The sequence below is a fragment of the Dermacentor albipictus genome, chromosome 1 (assembly GCF_038994185.2).
Source record: "Dermacentor albipictus isolate Rhodes 1998 colony chromosome 1, USDA_Dalb.pri_finalv2, whole genome shotgun sequence".
Taxonomy (NCBI): Eukaryota; Metazoa; Arthropoda; class Arachnida; order Ixodida; family Ixodidae; genus Dermacentor; species Dermacentor albipictus.
This window is the reverse complement of record NC_091821.1, coordinates 62,290,204-62,313,791: the sequence shown is the minus strand read 5'-3', so window position 1 is coordinate 62,313,791 and position 23,588 is coordinate 62,290,204. Positions and strand designations below refer to the sequence as shown.

General features: G+C 45.0%; 1 protein-coding gene across 4 annotated transcripts in view; it reads left to right on the top strand.

Moving 5' to 3' along the window:
• The window catches only part of Gapvd1 (GTPase activating protein and VPS9 domains 1), a 177,021-nt gene that overhangs the window by 54,611 nt on the left and 98,822 nt on the right, over positions 1-23,588 (top strand). For all 4 annotated transcript variants that reach the window (XM_070521492.1, XM_070521516.1, XM_070521511.1 and 1 more), the window contains exons 9-10: positions 8,938-9,055; positions 21,326-21,480. In XM_070521492.1, coding sequence (XP_070377593.1) covers positions 8,938-9,055; positions 21,326-21,480 — 273 coding nt within the window. The remainder of the gene's footprint in view (positions 1-8,937; positions 9,056-21,325; positions 21,481-23,588) is intronic.

The window sequence follows — 23,588 nt, the reverse complement described above, 5'->3', positions numbered from 1 at the left end:
CCTTATGCTGACTCATGGTGTATGTGCAGCCCGCAGTCTCATTATGCTTCAAGGTGGACATTCTGCGCTCCTTGTGACGAACTTCAGCCAGGAACATCGGCACCTGTTTCGTCGTACTGCTATCGCTTTTGCTGAGCCCATAGCAGACGTTGCTGAATGCTTTGCGTCTATGACAAAGGACAACTCAGCTCAGACACTCAGCAATATCAACATCAATTCAGACCTTTCGGATAAAAAGCAAAAAGCGCTGCGCGAGTTGCTACTTCGGTTCAAGGAGTGCTTCGCATCTACTTCTAAGGTACGCCAGATGCCCATCACGAGACACCGCATAATCACGTATGACGATTCCCATCCCATATGACAAACGCCTTATCGCGTATCGGCGATAGAGTGCAACGTGATTAATGCACAAGTGAAAGAAATGCTTGACGATGACGTCATACAACCATCTCAAAGCCCTTGGTCGTCGCCGGTGGTCCTCGTCAAAAAGAAAGACGGAACGCTTCGGTTCTGCGTTGACTATAGAAAGTTGAATAACGTCACAAAAAAAGACGTTTATCCGCTTACGCGGATCGATGATTCGTTAGATCGACTGCAGCAAATCGGGTATTTTTCATCCATAGATCTGAAGAGTGGATATTGGCAAATCGAAGTTGACGAACGGGATCGCGAAAAAACTGCCTTTGTTACCCCGGATGGACTATACGAATTTAAAGGACTTCCATTCAGCCTGTGTTCTGCACCGGCCACATTCCAGAGAATGATGGACACTGTTCTGACGGGTCTGAAGTGGCACAGTTGTTTAGTATACTTAGATGACGTTGTCATGTTTGCGGCGACCTTCGAAGAATATCTGAAGCGTTTAGAGGCGGTATTTGAGGCACTCCGTTCAGCTAATGTCACACTAAAGCCAGAAAAGTGTCACTTCGGTTACGAAGAGCTGAAGTTTCACGGGCATGTCGTGAACGCCGATGGCATCCAGCCTGACCCACACAAAACATCTGCTGTTGCTGCTTTTCTGACTCCTCATGACAAGAAAGCAGTACGCTGCTTTCTCGGCCTATGTGCATACTATCGTCGCTTCATCACTAATTTCTCCTGGATCGCCGAATCACTCATACACCTCACGCGAGAAGACACACCTTTCGTTTGGATGGATGAGCAGGACACAGCTTTCACTGAGTTAGGGCAGCGCCTGCAGGAATCACCTGTCCTCGCTCACTTCGACAAGGACGCTGACACCAAGGTGCATACCGATGCAAGCAGCATCGGTCTTGGCGCTGTACTCGTTGAACACCAGATAGGCGTTAAGCGAGTGGTCGCTTACGTTAGTCGCACCCTTTCACGCACTGAAATCAACTACTCCACCTCCGAGAAAGAGTGTCTAGCAGTTGTGTGGGCCATCATGAAATTTCGGCCTTATCTCTACGGTCGCCCTTTCAAGGTGGTGACAGACCACCACTTCTTGTGTTGGTTAGCCAACTTATGAGACCCGTCCGGGCTACTTGCTCGATGGAGTCTCTGTTTGCAGGAGTTCGATGTTACCATTGTCTACAAATCGGGTCGCAAACACGAAGATACGGACACGCTGGATGTCGCGTGCTCCTGTCACAACTTGCGATAAGGAAATGGACGAAGACAGCTCATTCCTTGGGGCCCTCACCGCATCTGATCTGAGCATACAGCAGCCCAAGGACGCCGAAATACGCCCTCTCATCGATCACCTAGAAGGCAAGAATGTTACAATCCCACAACACATTTCTCGCAGTCTCTCGACCTTCTGCCTCCGAAAGGGTGTCCTTTACAACAAAAACTTGAGTATACCAGCGACAAAGAGTATCTATTGGTCGTACCTTCCGCCCTCTGTGATGACATTTTTCTAGCCTGCCTTGATGAGCCCATGTCTGGACACTTGGGATTTTCACGTACTCTTGCAAGGGCACGCCAAAAGTATTACTGGCCTAGACTTTCTACCACGGTGAAGTGTTATAAGCGAAGCTGCTGTGAGTGTCAATGCAGGAAATCGCCGTCTTTGAAGCTCGGGGGGGTTACTCCAACCCATCGCACCGCCTAGCGCGCCGTTTGATCAAATCGGCATGGATCTTCTGGGACCCTTTCCCTTGTCAGCCAGCGGAAACAAGGGGATTATAGTCGCCACGGACTATTTAACACGCTACGCCGAGACGAAAGCTGTACAACGTGCCACGGCCTACAAAGTTGCCCAGTTCTTTATCGATCACATAGTCCTCAGACATGGTGCCCCACCACATGTCATCACCGACAAAGGAACTGCCTTTACAGCCCAACTGATAAAGGACATATTCGAGCTGAGCTGCACGCAGCATCGCAAGGCGACTGCCCGATATCCGCAGACCAACATACTGACGGAACAGCTAAACAAAACCATTGCTGACATGCTGTCTATGTATGTAGACCTCCAGCATAAAACATGGGATCAAGTCCTGCTGTACGTTACATTCACGTACAGCACTGCCATTCAGGAAACCACACGATTCACACCGTTCCGTCTTGTCTACGGGCACGAAGTCCAGACCACGCTAGACGCTATGCTCCCGCACGACACTGATGCATCACTTCCGATGCCGAGCAGCTTACTCAACACGCAGAGGAAGCTCGTCAACTCATGCGCATACACATCAGGAAACAGCAGAGTACTGATGCACGACGCTACAACCTTCGACATCGGTGAGTCGAGTACCAGCCAGGTGACCAAGTCTGGGTGTGGACTCCAATCCGTCGCCAGGGGTTGTCCGAGAAGCTGCTTAGTAGATACTTTGGACCCTACAAAGTGATACGCCACGTTAGTGAAGGGAACTATGGGGTCATTCCCGACGGTGCCGCGTCGCCTCGGCGTCGACAACACCACTTCGAGATTTTGCATGTTATTCGCCTCAAACCGTATTTCGCACATTAAGACGGCGCCAACCTGACCTCATACGACTTCCACACTTCCACTTTCTATTTTAGTAAGCATCGGGTCGATGCTTTTCTTTTGGCGGGGGAATAATGCCGCTAGAAAGAAAGAAGAGACTGGAACGCGCGCTCAGCAAGAGGCGGGCGCTGAAGAAGAAGTGGAGGCTGAGGATGCCGGCTTGAGTTGTTTGCACGCCATCTTGTATAACCGTCCGTCTCGCCGACGTCGAGTACATAATCATAGTCTTTTCGTGACAATATATATATATATATATATATATATATATATCTGACTTGTTTTCCTAACCCCATATACATATATATTGTAACCAACAGTTACGACAACCGTTTCTACGAAAACTAATTTATTCTGAGCAAACCTGTGCCCGTCAACAAAAAATGACTGAATACCCAACAACAACAACAAAAACGTCCCTCAAGCTTCGCTTCTTCGAACGTCGTTCTCCTCTTTGTTACCTCCTGTCGCGTGCCAATCATCCGATTCTTGCGCATGAGCCGCCGATCTGTCAGCACCGGCCCAGCGTTGCCTTGCGGTGCTTTGCTTGACGCTTGTGGTGTGGCGGCTTTTTGAAACGCAGTTGGGATGTGTCGATTGTCTTTTTATTCTCGCAATGCTGGCGGTATTAGCTTCCTCCAAAAAAGCATAGAAAATGCCTAGAGAGACCAACTGCTTTGAAAGGACAGTGGTCAGATGATGGCCGGTGCTAGGCTTGATTGTACGTGCAACTTCTGCTAACACCTTTCATGGTATGGTTTCAGTCGTACTACGTGTACGACCTCTGGGCGAGTCCTGTGTTGTGTGGAGCTGACTTGGCCTTCAGGAGTTACCTCATAATTTAAGGGACTTAACCAGCGAAGTGTTGTACTTGCCTTTGCTTCGTGTTGTCGACAAATTCGACTTCGCCTTGCCATCTGCTAGCCGCCTGGTTAGCTCAGATGCTAGAGCGGCTGCCCCGAAAAGGCGGTGATCCCGGGTTCGAGTCCCGGACCAGGACGAGTTTTTCTTCAACTATGAAGCGTTTCTTTCGAGGAACCCGTATGGGTTTCCTTTGTAGCAATTGCTACGTACGGGTGGATGTCTGATTTTCCCTTTATTCATTACTTCTCTCCACCTTGCGGGTTTCCGCAGAACTACTACGTCAAACTGAATAGTCCGCACCAGTGTCTATCAACGCAGTCACTTCGAAGTCGTCGATCATGACGCGCAACTCGGAAGTAACGGCGTCATCGCTGCACTTGTTCGTCGTTTCGTCACTGCCGTCGTCTTGTCGGATTGGCGATGGAGGGCCTTCGGTGTTCCGGGCATCAGCGGCCTTGCCTCCACAGGTCGCTGGTTCTAGTTTTCCCGTCGCAGACTTTGTGAGCAACGCCTCGGTGAAATGGAAGAGGGATGCGGACTGGGTGACCTATGACGCATAGGCGCTGCCGATTGAGGTTCATGTTGCTGGGGGTTCCGAATAGTTTGGCGCGTAGATAAAAAAGTTTCAATTTCATAAGGGCACTCACCATATCGAGGGCAAGGCGCATTCTCAGAGAAGCCACACAGTCCTACTCGGCGATACTGGCATTCCCAGTATAGGTGACCAGCCTCTCCACAGTGGTAGCAGAGGGGACGCCGGTCTGCCATACATCGCTTTTACGTGGGCTTCCTTCTGGCATGGGCGGCACATTGCGAGGAAGTACCTGGGGTAATGTGGCCATTCGTCCAAAGTCAGTGCGTCCTAGGTCCTGACGTAAAGCTTGGGCGTACGATATCCGCAGCTGACACTCTGGCTGTGCCGGGGCCGCACCGGAGGCTTGGCTCACAAATTACTTGCCGGCCTTCTTCGTGTATGACATCAGCTAGTCAGGACACCGTAGGAGGGCTTTGAGCCAGCTGCAGTTTCTGCAGCTCTTCCCTTACAACGGACCTCACCATTTCGCGTAGGATGTCCATGTTTTTGGGGAGGGCTCCTGACCCAACATCAAATGATGCGACGCACATCTCTGTTGTACTGCCTCGCACGCTGCTGCAGCGTCTTTTCCATCGTTGGCGCCTCTGATCGAAATTCGGCTACAGTGCGGGGCGGATTACAAACCAGGCCGGCAAAGAGTTCCTGTTTCACACCACGCATTAGCTGCCGCAATTTCTTGTCCTCAGCCATGTTTGGGTCGGCTCGGCAGAAGAGGTGGGTCATGTCTTCAATGTACATAGTCACACTTTCATTGTTCCGCTGGTTCCTCGCCTGAAGAGTGGCTTCTGCCCACTCTCTGCGGTTCGTGCTCGGGTACGTAGCAAGCAGCTCTCGTCGGAAATCATTCCACGATGATAACGACGCTTCATGGTTTTGAAACTACGTGCGTGCAGATTCCTCCAGCGTGAAGTGCACATACCGGAGTTTCTTTGTCTCGTCCCAACCATTACACCTGGCGACACGCTCGGAAGTTTTCAAGCCAGTCCTCGGCATTTTCGAATGTGTCTCTGTGAAAGGATTCTGGTGTCCGGGGCGAGTCAACGACGCCGTGAGGAGGGGTTACTTGAGTAGCCATTGCACTGGTACCTAGGCTGACTGCCGCCGCTGCCCTTGGTGAATCGGCGAGCGGACCAAACTCGGGGGCCTCATCTCGTATGCGGCGGCTCGTGCGTTAGTGGACAGGTGTTAATTCCGTTGGCTCCAAACTTCGCGGATCCGGGCTACCTTCCCTGGCGTGTGTGGGAGTTGGAATCATACCCCGCACCTCCACCAGATATGTAACCAACAGTTGATGAAGAAATTACGGCCACTGACCAAGTCAAGGTGAAAAAACACACAGAGACGTTTCGGGACCCGTACGGGTTCCTTGTTCACACTAAAAGTGGTTGTCGTAACCAACAGTTACGACAACCATTTCTACAAAAACTAATTTATTCTGAGCGAACCTGTGCCCGTCAACAAAAACCGACTGAATACTCAACAACAACAACAAAAACGTCCCACGAGCTTCGCTTCTTCGAACGTCGTTCTCCTCTCTGTCGCCTCCTGTCGCGTGCCAATCATCCGATTCTCGCGCACGAGCCGCCGGTGTGGCGGCTCTTTGAAACACAGTTGGGATGTGTCGATCGTCTTTTTATTCTCGCAATGCTGGCGGCAATATATACAGTTGAACCCGGATATATTGAATCTCAAGGGGATTCAAAAAAAGTTAGATATATAGGTAATTCAATATATATAATAAAGATTCTATACAAAAATTTTTAAGGGGATTTTACTGTTCTTTGTTATACACAATAATTCGTTATATATGAGTTAGATATATATGGGTTTGACTGTATATATGTGTGTGTAGTAGTAGCAGTAGTAGTAGTAACTGGATTTTTCAATGGGTCAAACGTATTTAGAAAGATGAGAAGCACAAATTCGCAGTTATCTTTGGTTTATTTACCCAACAGTTTCTGTCGGTGGACCGACCTTTTCCGAGGAATATATAAATATACATATACAATACCTTTAATAATAGTTCCATTTGACGAAACTTCGTGTGACCTTGAAGAATTGTTCACAGAAGTGGTGGCCTTATATGAGTACTTCGAAGACCTTATAGTAGGAGGCAGTTCAGTTTCACAGCCCAAGTCCTCTCGCACCACCAAGAATCTGGCACCTCTCGGGTGGTGTAATCTTCCTTGGTGTAATTGTCCTAAACTTTGCTATCACTAATACTGCTTCACCTTTCCGGTGATACTGCAGCCTCTCTCTTTTTTTTACTTTGAGTCCGAGTATAAGCGCTGCTGTGCATGACTGCTGTTAATTCTGATTTCAGTGAATGCGGCTTGGCCTCATTTCGATTGCTGAGTGACTTGTATATATTTATGACCTTTGCATGTAAGTGTAGATGTTTTCATTCCTAATAAATCTTGTAATTAAAAGGAGTTTTCTATTGTCATATTTTTTCTTTTTCTTTCCCCATGAGTCCTTAGCATTGCTTGGAAAGAGAAGCAACACTCGGATACGTATCATTCATGTGCATTTCACACACCATTAAAAGAGAGACTTTGCCGAAGGAGTCACTGAAGTCTGCAGATTTTTTCAGGGTCGAAAAAGCACGCAAAGCAATTTGAAGCGAGGTGAACATACAACACCATATTCATTCTCTAGGCATAGGCTATTCATACCATTATAAATAATTGTTAGTTAGCTACCTCCATCTCTCTAAAAAAATATAATAAACTTTGTCCTTGTTGTAAAGTGACGTCAGCCGCAATAAGACTGCCTTGCAAGCGCTGACGGCACGTGCGTTTATCGTTGGATATCCTTCCCTTGTCCTCCCTTTCCCCCTCTCTGTTTTGTATATATACGCTCCGAGATGGAAGCAATAAAGATTCATGTTCCAACCTTCGAACGGTGTGCTGTCGTATACAGTAAGACACGCTACGTGTGTTGTAACTATGTAACAGTCCTGTGCATATATTTAAGTATATTGTGTCTGTGCATGGTGTTTACAGTGGAAACAAAAAAATGTTGAAGTGAGAAAATAAGGATGAGGTAGCCGCCACTGGTGCTTCTAAGGCACTGGTCCTCCGGAGTATTGTCAGGATTTGCAGAAACAAAGAAAGTATGAATTAAAAGCCGTGCATGTCCTCGCCAACAATGATGCAGTAAGCTTTTAGCCACAATAAAATTTTAAGTGGAAAAGTAAAGTCAAGAGACAACTCAAGTGATGTGGGTGGCAGAACTCTGTTAATGACACTTTAGTTGTTGGAAGCCCCCCCCCCCCCCCGTAGTGGGCAATGTCTCTCTCTCTCTCTCTTTATATATATTGTAACGTAGATTGAAGACGGAGTCTTACAAAATAGACGCTTCTCTTTAATGGCGGGCCAGAAGAACAACGGGCAGCTCACGCGCTTCGTCTTTCATGGCGCCGACCTATGCGTGCGCCGTACTGCGGTGCGGGAGCCCCACATCATTGTGTCATTATTTATCAACTGGTGATGGTCTGCTCCGGACCACCGTCAGTTTCAATTCACCCCTCGGAACAGGCAGGACGTGGGTCAAGTGACCTCCTGATCAACATTTCGCAATATTGTGAACATGCTTTAAATCATGGGTGCGGGACCTAAAAGAGGTGCAATGTAATGTTAATGCATTTCTCTTACATTTATTGCTAAATCATCGCTGAATATTTTTGTTTTTTATTCAACTTTCAGCTTTTTGCTGCTGACGAAACCATCTAACCGAAGTTAAGGTGCAATATAGGCAATGGGAAAAGTTGGTTGTAATAAGAGGACTGCTATGTTGGCCATGTGTGCATTTTGCTTGTATGTTCAGAAATTGGAAGGTTGCACAACTCTTTAGCCTTACACAACTCTTTAGTCTTAAATAGGTATAGTTTCCTTTTGCCTAGGTTGAGAATTTTTTCATGTGGTAAGGTAATGGGAAACATCAGTGGGATGCCTTCTTGATGACTAAGACAGAGCAGCAATTTCTCTTGGGAATGGCTGCAGAGCCCGTCATGTATGCAAGGCCCATAGTGTAAGGACAGAGATTTAATGTATGCCCATAAGACCCTCGGACGTTCGTTCTTGCGCATTATAATCCTGCAAGATCTTCTTGTGCACGTTACTACTTTGCATGCGGTACTAAAAATGTTGGCAAACCTAAATGATGATGAACACATGCTTTTCCCATGTACAAGCTTCACTGCGGAGAACACAGAGAAGCACACACCTTGCCTAACAATCTTGGAAAGTCCTTTATGCACAGCAGTGCAAGAAATGCATAACAATTACCCAACTCTTATAATAAACAAGCTGGTTTGTCAAATGTCACACCCAGCTCCATTATCATTGCTTTTTATGCGTTTTTTTAAGGCAAGTCCAGACAAACTTCTGATATAACCACTTTTCACACAAGTATCATATTGCTAATAAGGGGGTTCTGCTGCATATTTGGTGTTCAAGTATGCCTGCTCTGCTTTGTTTCATGTCAAGTGTGTGCTGAAATAGCCTGGCACCTTTGTTTTCTTCAGGTACCAGCGACAATCTTGAAGCAGTCTCGGAAGGGGCATCTAATCACTCAGTGGCATCGTCTCTTGAATTGGAAAATGAAAACGACAACTATTCTGACATGGTTTCTGCAAATGTCAGGTATATTGTATCATTGCATAATTTTTATCACTTGCTGTTGCAGCTCTATCATGTAGTATTCTGCTGTTCAATACAAGGCTGTGAGCTCGGCTTCAAGGGAGAGCAGTTAAATTAAAAAATGCAGGCAGAGCTGTATGCATAGATTTAGGTACTGTCGTGAGTAAAATCAGTGAAACCAAGGCAGCAGTGAAAGCTTTAAATTTTCTTCTGACATGGCTTTGCAGCAGGTTGAACATGCATGTTTGCATGGTGTACCTAGATTTCAGACTGCATGCCTATGCTACTGCTAAGGTTTAGTGTTTTTTGGTTTAAATCGAAAAAGGTATGCCCCCCCCCCCTTTTTTTTTTTTGGAAATCAGTTTTAACCAAAAAGGGCACTCTGGCAAAGCAAGTTTGCCAGAGTGCCAAGATGGCAATTGGCTTGCAGCTACGAGCTTACATGCACTCTAGTGCAAGGAGCCTTGGTGAGGTCATTGCCCAAGAAATCTTTACTCTTTTTTTATTTGTGTCCATTCTGCCTATCGCTGCAATGAAAACGAAAAGCATAGAGAGGGGGGAGTACACAGAGTGGTCAAGGGAGCCCTGGCTCAAGTCCTTGAAGTCTTCTTGCTGGGGTGGTACAAAGCAAAAGGGAAATTTGATGGTGGTAATGTGGGGTCGATCTACCTTGTTGGTTTTTTTAAAATTTTTATTCATTGGTGGTCTGTACCCGTATGATGTTGCAAATAAAGTGTCATTCCATTTGCACTTGTATATGAAATGCGTTCTCTTAATTCCTCCCTAGTCATATTGTCCTGTGTGTTTGTGCGCTTGCTATACACTGCATCTTAAAGATGTTCTTATTCTGTGTATTGGATGCAACTACAGTGTTCTCAGCATCAATAAAATTACTGAACTAGACATCCCCCCCTTCTAAAAAAATGGTGCACGCACATGCACACTCTTTCCATTGTTGGAAATAAAAACCGAAAAAGTATGATTAATTTTAGAAAAAAAAACATCGAAAGCACTGTATCCTACAGTTGCCAACCAGCAATTCGGGCTTGATGGAACCGGCAAAAAGTCAAAATAATTAAAAGTCCAAATTATGGGGTTTGCCCTAAAGTAAGTGACTTTATCCCACAAGTGGCCAAAAAAGACGTATGGTATTCTTGGATTGTCAATGTGGGAAGTGCAAGACACATCGGCATCTATGAGCGACGGCATTCTTGGTACAGTGCCAAGCATGCTATCTCATCACAGTGCGAAAATGCTGCAGCCGTGAACATTTGAATAATTCAATTTGCAAATTGAGTATCTAATATTTCATTTTTCGAATATTCTATTTCTTTAATATTGGTACCTTTGGTGAATGACTCTGCTGTGGTCGGTGCCTTGATGCACGCAGTGTTTCGACCAGGTTGACCGGACTGATAGAAGTGATTAGCGCTACGCGAACAGAGGGAACAACAAGAGCAGTGCATGTGGAAAGCGCGGAAGCATGTGAGAAGATCGGACCGATTAGCCACTGGAAGACATGCTGATCACATCAAATATGCGAGTTCAGTGTACACGCATGCAGATTTGCACAGTTAGGAGCTTTCTACCTACATGCGACCACACAGATGAACTTGGCACGCTTGCTCGCAGTAGTTGCCGGCTGATCGACCGCAGACCCGAACACTGCTTCGACGGACGTCAATCTAACCTGTTGCCTGATTTCACGACTGGTCACTGATGTGCCACCTGTAGGAACATATTAGCAACAAGCTTTCTGCAGTGGTTTGCGGCCCGTTAGCACATCATCATCATCATCAGCCTGGTTACACCCACTGCAAGGCAAAGGCCTCTCCCATACTTCTCCAACTACCCTGATCATGTACTAATTGTGGCCATGTTGTCCCTGCAAACTTCTTAATCTCATCCGCCCACATAACTTTCTGCCGCCCTCTGCTACGCTTCCCTTCCCTTGAAATCCATTCGGTAACTCTTAATGACCATCGGTTATCTTCCCTCCTCATTACGTGTCCTGCTCAGGCCCATTTCTTTTTCTTGATTTCAACTAAGATATCATTAACTCGCGTTTGTTCCCTCACCCAATCTGCCCTTTTCTTATCCCTTAACTTTACACCTATCATTCTTCTTTCCATAGCTCGTTGCGTCGTCCTCAATTTAAGTAGAACCCTTTTCGTAAGCCTCCAGGTTTCTGCCCCGTACGTGAGTACTGGTAAGACACAGCTGTTATACACTTTCCTCTTGAGGGATAATGGCAATCTGCTGTTAATGATCTGAGAATGCCTGCCAAACGCACCCCAGCCTATTCTTATTCTGATTATTTCAGTCTCATGATCCAAATCCGCAGTCACTACCTGCCCTAAGTAGATGTATTCCCTTACCACTTCCAGTTCCTCGCTACCTATTGTAAATTGCTGTTCTCTTCCGAGACTGTTAAACATTACTTTAGTTTTCTGCAGATTAATTTTTAGACCCACTCTTCTGCTTTGCCTCTCCAGCTCAGTGAGCATGCATTGCGATTGGTCCTCTGAGTTACTAAGCAAGGCAATATCATCAGCGAATCGCAAGTTACTAAGGTATTCCCCGTTAACTTTTATCCCCAATTCTTCCCAACCCAGGTCTCTGAATACCCCCTGTAAACACGCTGTGAATAGCATTGGAGAGATTGTATCTCCCTGCCTGAGGCCTTTCTTTATTGGGATTTTGTTGTTTTGCTTATGGAGGACTATGGTGGCTGTGGAGCCGCTATAGATATCTTTCAGTATTTTTACATATGGCTCGTCTACACCCTGATTCCGCAATGCCTCCATGACTGCTGAGGTTTCGACTGAATCAAACGCTTTCTCGTAATCAATGAAAGCTATATATAAAGGTTGGTTATATTCCGCACATTTTTCTATCACCTGATTGATAGTTAGAATATGGTCTCTTGTTGAGTAGCCTTTACGGAATCCTGCCTGGTCCTTTGGTTGACAGAAGTCTAAGGTGTTCCTGATTCTATTTGCAATTACCTTATTAAATACTTTATAGGCAATGGACAGTAAGCTGAATCGGTCTATAATTTTTCAAGTCTTTGGCGTCGCCTTTCTTATGGATTAGGATTATGTTAGTGTTTTTCCAAGATTCCGGTACGCTCGAAGTCATGAGGCATTGCATATATAGGGTGGCCAGTTTCTCTAGAACAATCTGCCCGCCATCCTTCAGCAAATCTGCTGTTACCTGATCCTCCCCAGCTGCCTTCCCACTTTGCATAGCTCCCAAGGCTTTCTTTACTTCTTCCGGCGTTACCTATGGGATTTCAAATTCCTCTAGACTATTCTCTCTTCCATTATCGTCGTGGGTGCCACTGGTACTGTATAAATCTCTATAGAACTCCTCAGCCACTTGAACTATCTCATCCATATTACTAATGATATTGCCGGCTTTGTCTCTTAACGCATACATCTGATTCTTGCCACTTCCTAGTTTCTTCTTCGCTGCTTTTAGGCTTCCTCCGATCCTGAGAGCCTGTTCAATTCTATCCATATTATACTTCCTTATGTCAGCTGTCTTACGCTTATTGATTAACTTCGAAAGTTCTGCCAGTTTTATTCTAGCTGTAGGTTTAGAGGCTTTCATACATTCGCGTTTCTTGATCAGATCTTTCGTCTCCTGCGATAGCTTACTGGTATCCTGTCTAACGGAGTTACCACCGACTTCTATTGCACACTCCTTAATGATGCCCACAAGATTGTCGTTCATTGCTTCAACACTAAGGTTTTCTTCCTGAGTTAAAACCGAATACCTGTTCTGTAGCTTGATCTGGAATTCGTCTATTTTCCCTCTTACCGCTAACTCATTTAACGGCTTCTTATGTACCAGTTTCTTCCGTTCCCTCCTCAGGTCTAGGCTAATTCGAGTTCTTACCATCCTATGGTCACTGCAGCGCACCTTGCTGAGCACGTCAACATCTTGTATGATACCAGGGTTAGCGCAGAATATGAAGTCTACTTCATTTCTAGTCTCGCTGTTCGGGCTCCTCCACGTCCACTTTCGGCTATCCCACTTGCGGAAGAAGGTATTCATTATCCGCATATTATTCTGTTCCGCAAACTCTACTAATAACTCTCCCCTGCTATTCCTAGTGCCTATGCCATATTCCCCCACTGCCTTGTCTCCAGCCTGCTTCTTGCCCACCTTGGCATTAAAGTCGCCCATTAGTATAGTGTATTTAGTTTTCACTCTACCCATCGCCGATTCCACGTCTTCATAGAAGCTTTCGACTTCCTGGTCATCATGACTGGATGTAGGGGCATAGACCTGTACAATCTTCATTTTGTACCTCTTATTGAGTTTCACAACAAGACCTGCCACCCTCTTGTTAATGCTATAGAATTCCTGTATGTTACCAGCCATATTCTTATTAATCAGGAATCCGACTCCTAGTTCTCGTCTCTCCGCTAAGCCCCGGTAGCACAGGATGTGCCCGCTTTTTAGCACTGTATATGCTTCTTTTGGCCTCCTAACTTCACTGACACCCTCTAATTCCTCCAATAGCACTGCTAGACTCACCTCACTAGATAACGTTCTAGTGTTAAACGTTGCCAGGTTCATATTCTAATGGTGGCCTGTCCGGAGCCAGGGATTCTTAGCACCCTCTGCTGCGTTGCAGGTCTGACTGCCGCCGTGGTCAGTTGCTTCGCAGCTGCTGGGGACTGAGGGCCGGGGTTTGATTGTTGTGTTCATATAGGAGGTTGTGGCCAAGTACTGCACCAGGGTGGCCAATCCTGCTCTGGTGAGGGAGTGCGTTACCGGTTCTGGTCACTGGGATCAGGCCACACTCCAGGCCTGTTATGCAATTTTATCAGCACGCGGATTTTTTTTTTTTTTAATCCGGTGGAAAATTGCGCGGCACCGGGTTTCAAACCACGGACCTCTTGCACGCGAGGCGGGTGTTCTACCTCTACGCCACCGCACATCAGGTGGCAGTGAATTTTGATCACGGCCACACCATTGGCCACATTGTACTTGCCCGTTAGGCTTAATAAGCTGCATCGTCGGGTCTCGGCAATTAAAGTTACAGTTACCAAATCACTGCAGATCTAATCAAAGTGTTTGCATGACCCTCAGAAAGCCGACAAACGACCTTGCCAACGAAAGCAAGTACACAGGTTTACCATTGCATGTTCACAGCTGCCATCTTTGGGAAATACCGTGGCGTGCCCCCTTGTTCCAAACGTCGTTTGTAGGCTCACAGCGGTCTCTGCTTCAAGCGACCCGTCACAAGACGAGTTTTGGATTTACATGGTGGGCTCGAAGATATCACGTGACAGCCTGCTGACCCCTAGCTGCAGATGCATGTATGCAGGTGGCAGATGGATGCGGATGAGAAAAAAAAGGTGGGGGGGGGGGCGGGGGGGGGACGTTGTGGGAACTTGCTATGGACCTCCCGATTTGAGAAATCTTTACCGTTGGCTTATAAGATAAGCTTATAAGATATAAGATATGTTATCCTATATATGTTCCAAATCATTACCATGTTACTTTTCAATTTATGCTGTTTCGAAAATGTATCCAAGAAGTTTATTTACCCCGCATAAAGAACACCCCCGAAACTTTGCTTAGGTATATTGGGAAAGAAAGTGTGTTGATTACGTGAGTATGTTTGGTAATTAGCTTCCTGAGCATGTGCAGTACTGAGTTTTTGCACAAAATTTGGAAGCATAAATGTTTGTGTTATATTTTCTGATATTCTATTCAATATTTGGCTTTTTTTCTCGATTCAATTCGATATTCAATTCAAGATCTACTATTCAGTATTTGCACACCTCTACTTTAGCACACCTCTATTTAGTACCTTAGTGTTTACTAAGGTAATCGCCAACAGAATCAGGAACACCTTAGACTTCTGGTAACCAAAGGACCAGGCAGGATTCCGTAAAGGCTACTCAACAATAGACCACATTCACACTATCAATCAGGTTATAGAGAAATGTGCGGAATATAACGGACCCTTATAAATAGCTCTCATTGATTACGAGAAAGTGTTTGATTCAGTCGAAACCTCGGCAGTTATGGAGGCATTACAGAATCAGGGTGTAGACGAGCCATATGTAAAAATACTGAAAGATATCTATAGCAGCTCCACAGCCACTGTAGTTTTCCATAAAGAAAGCAACAAAATCCCCATAAAGAAAGGCGTCAGGCAGGGAGATACGATCTCTCCAATGCTATTCACAGCGTGTTTACAGGAGGTATTCAGAGACCTGGATTGGGAAGAATTGGGGATAAGAGTTAATGGAGAATACCTTAGTAACTTGCGATTCGCTGATGATATTGCCTTGCTTAGTAACTCAGGGGACGAACTGCAATGCATGCTCACTGACCTGGAGAGGCAAAGCCGAAGGGTGGGTCTAAAAATTAATCTGCAGAAAACTAAAGTAATGTTTAACAGTCTCGGAAGGGAACAGCAGTTTACGACAGGTAGTGAGGCACTGGAAGTGGTAAGGGAATACATCTATTTAGGACAGGTAGTGACTGCAGATTTGGATCATGAGACTGAAATAATCAGAAGAATAAAAATGGGCTGGGGTGCGTTTGGCAGGCATTCTCAGATCATGAACAGCAGATTGCCATTATCCCTCAAGAGAAAAGTGTATAACAGCTGTGTCTTACCAGTACTCACGTACGGGGCAGAAACCTGGAGGCTTACGAAAAGGGTTCTACTTAAATTGAGGACGACGCAACGAGCTATGGAAAGAAGAATGATGGGTGTAACGCTAAAGGATAAGAAAAGAACAGATTGGGTGAGGGAACAAATGCGAATTATTGACGTCTTTGTTGAAATCAAGAAAAGGAATGGGCATGGGCAGGACATGTAATGAGGAGGGAAGATAACCGATGGTCATTAAGGGTTACGGACTGGATTCCAAGGGAAGGGAAGCGTAGGAGGGGGCGGCAGAAAGTTAGGTGGGCGGATGAGATTAAGAAGTTTTCAGGGACAACATGGCCACAATTAGTACATGACCGGGGTAGTTGGAGAAGTATGGGAGAGGCCTTTGCCTTGCAGTGGGCGTAACCAGGCTGATGATGATGATGATGATGATGACTTTTATGCTATTCCTTTTCACACTTTTCACCCTTCGTTAGTGACTAGAGCGGTGCTCCACATGCCTTATGGACGGGATTAGCCGGCCATGCATGAATGGTTGCTGATAAGGTACAGTGGCATAGAATCAAGTGGAAAGTATCACTACAAAATCGTGACCATTGCCATGCTGACACTACAAATAGACCAAAGTGCGTGCAGTCAGTGCATTCACTGAATGTTCATTGACAGCGACTACATTGACTAGGCTTTGCTGGTTTCGGTTTCGAGGAGGTGCCATTGATACGGCCGGCAGTGTATGGAATTGAAAATATTGACACGCATACTTCTTTATCTTTATCTGTTGACCACATTTCACCAACTAACAAATGTTAAAGGTTATCACTCAGCGCAAGATGTGCCTTTCTGTATCAGAAGTTTCTCAAATGTTATCGATGGCTCTCTCTGTGGTCTATGTTGTCGCCAAACCTTGTGTAATCAAATTCTGTGTGCGACAGGAATACTGGTGTACATTCTAGAACTTACACAAGCACCAGCGATTTTGCTAGAAGGTTTGTTGAGCCATGTATAAATAGCCGACGCGTGTGATCTGCAAATCAGATTTCAACAATCACTGACTGTGCTCGCCCAATAAAGAGTTAGCATTTTATAGTCGCTGTTTTGATAGTGTGTTATTCTGTGCTGTCACAACAACGTGACAGTATCACAATTTCTGCTCAGCTGAGTGGTGAAATTAGCACACAGTTGTGCATTTGGAGTCTCAGTTATCACACTTCACACTGTAAGTGTCCGAAATTTTCGTAGTCTTTATGCATTAAGCTTATGGGGCCTAAAAGTACAGCTGCGCGGCGCCACGGTGCCGACCGAGTAATCAAGCATGTTTGAATTGTTGCTGCTCGAATTATTGGTCGGCAACAGTACTTTATTTCATACATAATTGACAATGCTACAAAGGCTAGAGCGGCTTCCCTCATTGTTTGCATCCACGACCAATAAAAAATGCATCGTATATGAAGGAAAAATGAGGTATGTGCCCTGTACCGCAAAACCTTGCGTATAGCTAGGACTTGAATATAGTTTGAGGTGTAATCTGGGGACAGCAATAATGGAAAAAAAAATTTCATTCGCATATAGTCAGAGGAAAATGATGAAGAATTAATTTCCATTGCATTTCACTCTAGTCATTGTCATCTATTGCATCATGCTATTTAGTCGTCGTCCTCCATTACTCCTTCCTCCGCGAGTCCCTTTTCGGAGATATCCTCCTGTAGAGACTGGTTTTCAGGTTCATCAAGTGCATTCGATATGAAACATTTCTTGAATGCCTGACGGACAAGCTCCTCAGGAATGCAGGCCCAAACGTCAGCGATCCACGAGCAGAGCATTGCTGGAGAGGCCTGTTTCCGCTGTCCGGCAGGAGTTGCTTCAGGCTTTCCCGACCTCACCCACTCCATATAGCAGCGCTCGATGCGGTCTTTGAATGGTTTATTTTTGCATACATCAGGTGGTTGAAACAGGGATGTCATCCCTCTCAGGATGACAAGCTCAGTGCTGGACTCAAGCAGCAGTTGCTTCATCGAGTCAGCCTGGTGACAGCATAAAGTGTGCTCTGGGCCGCGGACACTAGACAGACTATATCCAATCAAGCACCAGTGCTTTGTCCATCCACCCTTTTTCTTGACAGTGGGCAACAACATTTTTTAGAAACTTGTCCCCTTTTGGCAGAGTCTTTCGTTTGAACACCACATACAGTGAAATCTTGTTACTACAAACACTTGATTAACAAACTTTTCAGAAATCCCCAGCTGACATCTTATGGTTTCAATATAAATATATTTCAGTACTGCTAACTTCAGAATACTGAACTTTTCAAAAGAGCGATCATTATTCAGTTTCTGTGCCAAGTTAACAATGCCTCAGTACTACGATCTAATATTAAAAAATCTGGGGATTCCTAGATTTCTGTGTATCATTCAGGGCAGCGGAAACAGTAGGCTAGCAGACGACAAGGCACAGAAAGCGGATGCCGCAGTGCATGGGTTCAGAAAACCCGAGACGGTGCTCAAGAAAGAAAAAAAGAAACAGGAGAGAGTTTCTTTTATTTAAATCTATTCCGGAGGTGACAACGCATAGGGTTTTGTGAGCACATGCTCTGCCCAGGCAAGTGTCACCTAGCAACGGAGGCGAGTTTCTTTGTTGTTTCACCCTTCTTTCTGTGCACGCCTCTTTTCTTCGAGCTTCTTTCTGCGGCCCTACTAGCTACGCATGGGGTGAAATGTAATCTCTATACCCGCAGGGATGCAACACAGTCGCACTTTGCACTTTTTGGATGGTGTAGTTTACCCGCACTTGCACTTTGGAATAGTTCAGGTGTCAGCCTCAAGTGAGACAGTGGCGGTGTCCACCACAGGGAATGTGAAAACAAACAACGAAGAAACATTGCGCTTTGGAAGCGACATGGAGCTTCCTTTTTGTCAGTAGTTTTCTCAGCATCAGCATCTGCTTTGCTCGTGTCAGTCTTGCTATATGGGGCTTCGGTGGTGCATGGCGGCAGAATCTGTGGAAAATAGCAACAGCGCGTGCGGAGAGCTAACAGCAATGTTTTTGTGGATAGCCCAAATGCTGACAACTTATGAACTGCTGGGTTGATGGGCGGAATCGTTTATTTTGGGGCTTTCACTATAACAACCTTTCAGAATAACAAACGATTTTCAGCGGTCCCGCGTGATTTGTTATATCGAGATTTGACTGTAGAGTACATCGCGTGGTAGCCCACGTCATCTCATTTCCACTTGACTTCACAGGAACTTGCTTGGAGCCTTTCTGCTGCCTTGTTAGGGCTGAGGGCTTATCCAAATATACTGCCATTTGATCAGCATTGCCGATCTGGCCCAGCTGAAAGTTGACCTACTTTCGCAGCGAAATTATGTGAAGCTGAAAGGCCTCAAGCAGCTCTTCATAGTTTCCTGGCAGCTTCTGCAATATCGACATGCGTTGACGTAAAGAAAATCCAGCGTGGCGCATTAAACGAGAAGCCCAGTGCTTATTTGCCTTGAAGTCTGTCTGCGGAATGCCTTTTTCTCTAGCCATCTCTCTTGCCTTTGCTTGTAGGAGCTCGAAGCTCGTTGCTCTTGAACAAATTGTGTCAGCTTGAGTTTAACTTCCAGACACACTCCATTCTTTGGCCCCTGGAAACTTTTTCTCAGGCCGCTGCACACAAAGAGGGCTTCCTTTTGTTTCTTCCAACCATGAATTCTGCGCTCATTCACACCAAACTGCCGCCCTGCAGCACAGTTGCCGATGGTTTCGATAGCTATGATCACATTTTTTTCATGCTTTCACTCGCGCCTACAGCATACGGCACGCGGCAACGGTGTTATCACCCCTGGACTTTATGCAGAACATGATGGCGACTGCAGAAATGCACTTGGAGTGTCTGTATTATTGTAATTGCTATTGCAATAAAAATATATTGAAATAGTTTTATGCTATATCCAGCCCACCGCTGATTACAGCTCTCTGGGTCTGCGGTGACATATGGTGACCCAGAAATTATGTTACAGTGTCGATTGGACTGCATAATTTCGGAACATTTTTCGCTTTTATCATGAGCGTCAGCGCGGAAATATATAGTTTCATCGTAGTACCACTGATGCCACGGGAAAGCCTGCACCGTGCCACTGCTCAACCCACTCTTCCATATACTAGTATGCTATAGCTACAAAGCATGCTTCTACTACATGCTTTCTGTTGGTTTATTCTGTGTTTTATCGTGGTCTCAAAGTGTACTGCCATATTCCATTATTACACCAATATTTAACTTGGCCTGCTCCAAACTGCTTCAAAATGACATTTTGTCTGCTCCAAATTGCTCCAAATGAAATTTAGTCTGCTCCAAAATGAAATTTTGCCTCCTCTAAACTGCTCCAAAGCACATTTTTTGTTGCTGCAGTAATTGCTCCAGAATAACTTTTCGCAGTCCCACCCCTGTTTCAAGGATTTTGCTGTCTTTTTCCTTTTGGCACATGCACCCAGTAGCCAGATTTAATTGTTAAAACCGATAATGTGACATGGAACACTGTAGTTAGTGGTTTATTTCACCATAGAACACATACAAAGTTGACGGCACATTGGCTATGCATTGTTATATCCAATATATTGTTAAAACTGGTATCATAAGTGGCTTTGACTGTATTCAAATATGTAATTCGTTCATTTCAGTTGATTCCAAAGATATTTCACTTCCATTGTATGAGGCCACCATATAAAAGAAATGACATCATCAAAAATTATTTCTAAGGAACAGTTAGACAGTCTAAAGTGTAAGAAATGTTTCACTGCTTTCACTGGAGACAACATTTTTATGTGGCCAGCCACAAGACTGCAAAGGTTAAGCAAAACTTGCACACCCACCTTGTGCATGCATGCATGCACCAACTCTTACTTTAATAGTGTAAATTTGATACTTGTGAATACATATACAACAATCCTTGCTTTAATAGTGTAAATGTGTTACTTGTGTAGCGCTTCTGCCTTTAATAGTACTGTTATGCTAGTGGTACTTTGTTATTGTCAACATGATTAGTCAACATGAATGAGGGTTGTGCAGTAAACATGCCCAACAGCTTTATTTCTGCAGACTGCAAAACAATGTGATAGTATGTGTACTATCTTTTGATATTGTCCCTCATCACTTCTTTATTTTCTTTCTACCTATCTACAAGCTTGCGTTAATATCATTAATATCATTAGTCGTACTATTAAATTTTCTTGGGAGGACATAGCGACAACATTCAGCAGTTCCAAACAAGGCTTGAAATTTAATCACTATTTTACAATGTCATAGGTACAGCATGGTGTGTGCTAGGTGTGTTAACTGTATTATTTCACATCCCTGCATAACCTCATATTGTGCCGTGATGTACAGTATGACTAGAACTATGCAGACAAACAACCTAATGGGCAGTGCTGATACAGTTGTGCATCTTGCACATGCATATACTTTTGCTCTCTCCATGCCTTCTTTCACTCTGTTGTGCAACGTGCTTGTGTGTACTTACAAGGTATAAAAAGCTGGCTGAACTTTACACTGCAACAGGCTGTATGTGTGCACTGCTTGCAAATAGTCTTCTTGCAGAAAAATTTGTGTGCCATGTTTTTTTATGTTTTACACCCGTCCTCCTTCACAGTGGGCACGGAACTCCAAATGTCAGTGGCAGGGACACGCCTTCATCTCAGGTAGAAGAAGAAGAGCCAATGGAACGACCTCCAACGAACCAAAATCAAGCTGACATTGAGGACAAGTTCGGCAAATTTGAAATCAGCCCAGCCGCTCCAGTTCAAGGTAATTGCTTTTTTTTAATCAATAGTCTCGTTTGTATGCGTGGTCAAGAGTTTTGCTTTCTGAAGTTACATAAATTTGGCTTTTTTTTTCTGTAAACAATTTCATGTTTTTCAGTTACTTCAGTCAAATTAAAACTTTCTGATGTTTTGTAATATTCATATTTTTTAGCATATTGTGATTGTTCTTAATTAATATCCTGCAGTACCTACTGGAGCTATTGTGTGAAGCATGATGTGCTTATATATGGGGGTTGTGCAGCAAATATCTCATCTCAATAACCCAATTTGGTATGGTACTGTACTGTACAATTCTGTACTGTTAGATGTGGGGTGTCAAATGCTCTTGGTAACAAAGGACACAGCACACAGTAGTACAAAAACACAAGAAAAATGGACACATTTATTGCTCCTTCTTTGCAAGAATGCCAACTTGCCGAAATACATGCAAGGAATTGAGAAAGTTTAAATGGCCACATAAGGTTACTGATGTTGAATTCCAATGGCGGAGTCGGAGCAAGTTTTTCTGCTCGTTTCGGAGCAAGTTTGTTCCAATGACAGAGTGAGGGCGGGAGTAAGGTGTTCCAATGAGAGAGTCGGAGGGGATTCAGAGCGGGAGTCACTCCATGGAGCAGAAAAAGATGCTCCGCCAAAATCTGCGGAGTGGACCGGAACTCTGCGTGACGTATTTCCTTTACCACGTTTGTCTGCTGGGAGGCGCCACTGGTCATGACTCGCGAGAAAGCAAAAGCTGCTGCACGCTTGGCGAGATATCCATTCCGCACTTTTAAAAAAACAGGTGAGCGGCGCTGAAGAGACTAGTGACCGGTGCGGTGGTGCTGGGAGCAAACAGCGGAAGAAAATGACAACACGCAAGGTATCCTGGGTAACTCGGTGATAGAAGCTCCGCTTCCGCTTTGCTCCGGTGGCGCAGGTTGTGTTCCACTCGCGGATTATGAGGCGTTGCTCTACGCCAGAGTCAAGTGCTCGCTCGCGGAGTCTGTCGGCTGCTCCGACTCCGCCATTGGAATTCAACATGAGTGAATGCTCGCCCATGTCCAACTCCGACACCTAATTTATTCATAGGTGTGGTTCCACAAATGGAAGTGCGTCCAAGCAATTGTGTTTGCCCATGCCAGTGTTTTGCTTCGAAGCTGAATGGGGAGCCTTCCTCAAAGACCATTGACAAGCATGTGGCCAGTCTGCATATGCCTGTATGCCACAACTGAAGAGAAAGTAGCAAGATCTTCTTGTGCCCTAGTTATCCACGCCATCAGGTGGCAATATCATGAGAAGGCTCTCCTAGCTGCACAACTAAGATGTTGACTCGCACGATTATATGTGTATCATGTGGGGAAAGCTGAGCATCAAGAGACACAAAAGTCAAGTGGGGAAGACAAACATTGGGAGATATGAGAGTCAAGCGTCCCCACGTAGAATACTCAAGCTTGTAGATAGGTAGAAAGAAAATAAAGAAGTGATGAGGGACAATATCAAAAGATAGTACACATACTATCACATTGTTTTGCAGTCTGTAGAAATAAAGCTGTTGGGCATGTTTACTGTGCAACCCTAATTCAACAAGTAAAGTCTTGCAACCAATAAAATTCAGCAATAACAGATTCCATTCCTTAATGGGCTTTAATTACAGGCAAATAATTTGCCTTTTAATATCGGCGATGTTTCCAGTCACTGTGACAGTTTAAGTACTTGTTGTGTCTGCTCCTTGCAAGTTCTGTCATAAATTGTTATACAGTCGATCCCCGATATATCAAATTGAGATATATTGGATTACTGTCTTTATAGAACAGTTGTAAAATCCCCTTGGAAATCCCATGCAAAAGTATAGTGATGTATTGTATTACACTTATATCGGAACTCCTGTTCACCGCCACATTTGATGTATGGAAGGCTGCAGTGTGCTGCGTCCCTGCAAGTGCACTTCTCCTAACAGAGCCGCAATCACTCTCATGTCGTTAAAAATATTTAATGCCACCGAATTTGGACCTTCACCGTTTTCTCAGGTGCTGTTAATCAGGAGATTGAATCTGAAGGGCAGTACATATCACGGAAAAAAAATGAGATGGGTGCACCCAGTTTTGCTTGCTGTGG